The following is a 4,661-nucleotide window of genomic DNA, read 5'->3' on the forward strand; positions in this document are numbered from 1 at the left end:
TTAAGTTGTATTTACAACACTGTTCCAGAACAGTTCAACCCAGATATTCAGATGTGTGCAGCGCATTTTACGGAGAGGACGAGGACTGCTTCCTGGGAGAGTAGCCTACAATGCCGGTGTTCTGACAAATAATGCTGACTCACAGCCTGTAAGTACGTTTTCATATTTAAAGAATTTGCCACTGATGATTCAAACTCAAGTTTTGAGCAGTGTAGAGTAGCGCTTGTTGTTTGTCATTTCTCCGATCACAAATGCAGATATGGTTTTATGTTTACGCGGCGCGATGCAACGCAACGCGTAAAAAGACAGTATAAGTCGTTATAATCAGTAATTATGTACTCACTGGATGCAACAAATGCCTCGTTAATAATGGGTTTTAATGTTTTTGTCTCGTCGCTCCGGCCGGGACACGGCATCAACAGTATGGTAGGGGCGTAACATTTCCGTCACACGCTTGAGGAATTCGGCCAATCACAACACACTGGATAGCTGGCCAATCAGAGCACACCTCGCTTTTCAGACCGATGAGCTTTGTAAAAATCGACGCGTTTCAGAAAGGCGGGGCATAGAGGAGAAACAATAATGTACAGTATGTGGAAAATAATGTGCTTTTTGAACCTTAAACTGCATAAACACATTTCATTACACCAAATACACAAAATAATGTTCTTTTTAGCAACATCATGTGACCCCTTTAATTCAAATTCAACTTAAATTTAGGAACATAACTAGAACTTAAAGGCATTCTCAATTCATTTCAAATACTGGCACACAATCTTGGCGTTTATGTGTGTGTTTATAGGTGTCTGCATGAATATGTGTGGCCATACAGACCTGAAAGAAGGGCACATCCCCGTGTGCAGACGATGAAGCCTGCCAGGGTGCAGGTACACTGGCACTTATTGAATAACGATATAGAGGGACAACAGAGCCCATGTCCAGTTTAAACACATAGACAGTAAGGAGACCACCTGCAGAAATTCACAGAAACAGTGGTTTACTACATCAGTGCCTCAGACATCAAATAGACTACCGTTCAAAAGAGCAGGGTCAGTATTTATTTATTTATGAAATAAATTACTACTTTTATTCAGCAAGGGCACATTAATATGATCAAAGGTGACAGTGCAGACATTTATAATGATACAAATGATTTTTTAATTCAAATAATATATATATATATATATATATATATATATATATATATATCATCATTATTTTAAATTGTAATACTATTTCACAATATTACTGTATCATCTATTTTAAATCAAATAAATGCACCCTTGGTGAACATAAATTCAAAAACATGTATAAATATAACCAACCCTAAACTTTTAAAAGGTAGTATATGAGATGTCTAAATTAATGTTCAAGTAAAAGTTTGTGAAAAGTTGTTCAGCTGACAAACTTTGACCCTTTATTGCCAGGTTGTATAAGGTATTTGGATAAGCATATTTTTCTCAAACTTTAGAAGTGCACTCCGTTTATGACCTCACAGCTAACAGACACGAAATAAAAGCAACAAAACATTAATTTGGATTTAAGGGGGGATTTAAAAAAACAATTAAAATTGCAAGCATGCCAGTGAATGTATATCAGTAATGGGATGCATTTGTTCACATTTTGTGATTTCACAGGAGCAGAGTTCAGGAGTATGTGTGAGAGTTGTGTGTCACGTAAAATAGTGATGATCTATACGAATATGTTGCCCATAATAGGGTCCTATCATTTTTTTTACCGATTTTTTTTTTACGGCTGTTAAGGGGAGGATTCAGAGTGAAATATGCTTCAGTGAGGAGAGACTGCATTATAACATCAAAAATCCACTGCAGTTTAGAGAACATCCAAACGTATGTTTTCACAGCACATTACGTTCATTAGGTTAATTAACTGTGGGAATTTAGCCAGAATTTTATTTAAATGCACTTTGTAATCATTAAGCAGACCGTTTCTAAATATACTGTCAAACTAAAACCAGATTCCAATAGGATTTTCATGGTTTCTAGCAGGTCATTAGCTACGATTACTTTAGATAAGCTGCAGTACAGTAGCTAAATAATGACACTCTTGTCTTCTGTAGAGCTGCTTCATACCTGCATCAAACTGGTTCATAACTGATGGACACAGCACTATTATTGAACTGAACTGAATCAACATCTTCTGTGGAGATGCTTATAGCTCTTGTTTCATAATTTGATAGACTTTGGATAGAGACAATATATCATTTCCAAAGCAATGAATTTTTACTTCAGTGTTTTTTGTTTGCTTTTCATTGCACAGCTGTCGATCTTTCTGTGAAAGCATCTTAGCTTCTAGCATCCAGACACAATATCAAAACTGATATGGCTGATAATATATAAACAGAGCTGGGTAGTAACTGATGTACTGACATGTAATCTGGATCACATAATCAGATTTCAAAAATTAAGTTTGTGTAATTAGATTATATTCCATTTTAAAATGCTCATAGAATACAGTTACTTTTTTTATAGATTACATGATTGCATATTATTCACACAATGGCAGTAAATTATTCATAATTTGATAATAGAAAGTCTTCCTGCTTTTCACCGACTCACAAACCCCTGTAGTTCATTCATAAACCTCAGTTTGGGAAACCTTGGTATAATGTAATGTTTATTACACTTCATGATGTTGATAAAGCATGGAATATATTTTAGGTCAAAAGTCATACATAAAAAAAAGTCAGAATACATTACCTAATATGTGTAATCCAACTATAAACTATAATTTTATAATCAGAGACGGACTACAATTTGCAAATATTCTACCCAGCACTGCATATAAATATAGTAAAGAATATACACTGCTGGTCAAAAGTTTGGAATAATTACGATTTTAAAAAAGCTGCATTTATTTGATCAAAAATACAGTAAAAACTGTCATATTATGGACTATTATGTAGTACAATCTACGTAACATATGTTAAACATGTTTTCTATTTGAATACATTTTAAAATACTGTCTTCAGTGATCATTCAGAAAGTGATAGAAGGACCAGGAGAAGAGAACCTGTGTGGTTGACCGTCTTGACCAGCCTGGTTAGAGCTAGTAGAGCACCTCAGCTAAGCTGGTGGAGGCCTGGGTGAGCTGACTAACCATGTTCTGAAACTGGTTTACTAGCCACTGCTATGACCTTGTTTTCCAGCAGCGATCGGATTGCATCAAAGACTGATTAAGCTTTGATAAAACAGGTGTCAGTGTTTTTCCACCCTTTCCTCCCAGCAGAGCAGAGAAACAAACCTGCGAGCATCTGTGTGCTGTTGTTGGATGCTGGCTTGGTCTGGTTTGAGGGAATTGTGGGATGGTTCCCTGAGGTAGAGCTTGTGAAGTCAGCAGTGCTGTGCAGATTATGAGGTCGCTCCATAAAAACACCTGTGAGACACAGAGAGGTGGGACACGTCAGACTGTACCACTTTAGCTAACACTTTATTTTAAGGACCAATTCTCACTTTTAGCTAGTTGCTTATTAGCATGCATATTACTAGCATATTAGTTGTTTATTAGTACTTATAAAGCAGGTATTAATGCATTATTCTGTAAGACAATATTTTAGATCCCTGAATCCTAAACTTAACAACCGCCTTACTAACTATTAATAAGCAGCAAATTAGGAGTTTATTGCGGCAAAAGTCGTAGTTAACAGTTAGTTAATAGTAAGAATTGGACCCCACATTATTTATTCTTTTGTTTTAGAGATACTCAGTGGAATTTTTAGGCATGCACCATTGTAGAATAAAGATTAATATTACAGTTAATACTATTACTACAAGTATCTGGATGTACAGTACTATGCCATGGTATACAACTATGGTAATCGTTTAGTACCATGGTATTTATCATAGCACTCTGCTATTACCATACAATTATTATCATAATTGTATCATGGAATGCCAATACCTTTTGTGAAATATTATTACAAAATACCACTTTTCTATTTGAATATATGTTAAAATATAATTTATTCCTGTGATCAAAGCTGAATTTTCAGCATCATAAACTCTAGTCTTCAGTGTAACATGATCCTTCAGAAATCAGTATAATATGCTGATTGCTGCTCAAGAAACATGATTATTATCAACGTAGAAAACAATTGTGCTGCTTAATGTTTTTTGTGGAAACTGCGATGCATTTTATTCAGGATTCTTTGATGAAAAGAACGTTCAAAAGAATGTGTATCTGAAATATATTTTTGTCTTTTCAGTCACTTTTAATCATTTTAATGCATCCTTGTAATAAAAGTATTCATTTCTTTCAAAATCAAATTACTCGCCACAAACCTTTCAACAGTAGTGTACATTCAAATAGTTTTGAAAAGGTTTTCAATCTGGTCTCAAACACAGTGTGTGTTATATATATATATATATATATATATATAACTGCTCTGTTAAGCATTATATAATGTTTGTAAATGCACACTCTCTGGATACTTGATTCTGATTCAATTGTGGCATTTCATGGTCAAATATGTTTGCTAAACAATGTAATTGATAATGATAATGTACAGTCAGCCAATCAAAACAACGAAAAATAAATCCCTTCAGGGTGACACTAGACTTTATATTTGCTTGACACCCAAATATTGGCACTACTCAAAAGCAAATGTTTCGGCTCATTGCCCGCTGCATTCATCCACTGTA

General features: G+C 34.8%; 1 protein-coding gene across 1 annotated transcript in view; it reads right to left on the minus strand.

Moving 5' to 3' along the window:
* LOC107678372 (protein dispatched homolog 3-like) overlaps window positions 1-4,661 on the minus strand; it is a 48,607-nt gene that overhangs the window by 12,281 nt on the left and 31,665 nt on the right. Inside the window, exons 11-12 of the mRNA XM_016473610.1 lie at window positions 3,265-3,396; window positions 835-971 (exon numbers count right to left, since the gene is read on the minus strand). Of these exons, the coding sequence (XP_016329096.1) occupies window positions 835-971; window positions 3,265-3,396 (269 nt within the window). The remainder of the gene's footprint in view (window positions 1-834; window positions 972-3,264; window positions 3,397-4,661) is intronic.

The sequence above is a fragment of the Sinocyclocheilus anshuiensis genome, unplaced genomic scaffold (assembly GCF_001515605.1).
Source record: "Sinocyclocheilus anshuiensis isolate Anshui unplaced genomic scaffold, SAMN03320099.WGS_v1.1 scaffold112, whole genome shotgun sequence".
NCBI lineage: Eukaryota > Metazoa > Chordata > Actinopteri > Cypriniformes > Cyprinidae > Sinocyclocheilus > Sinocyclocheilus anshuiensis.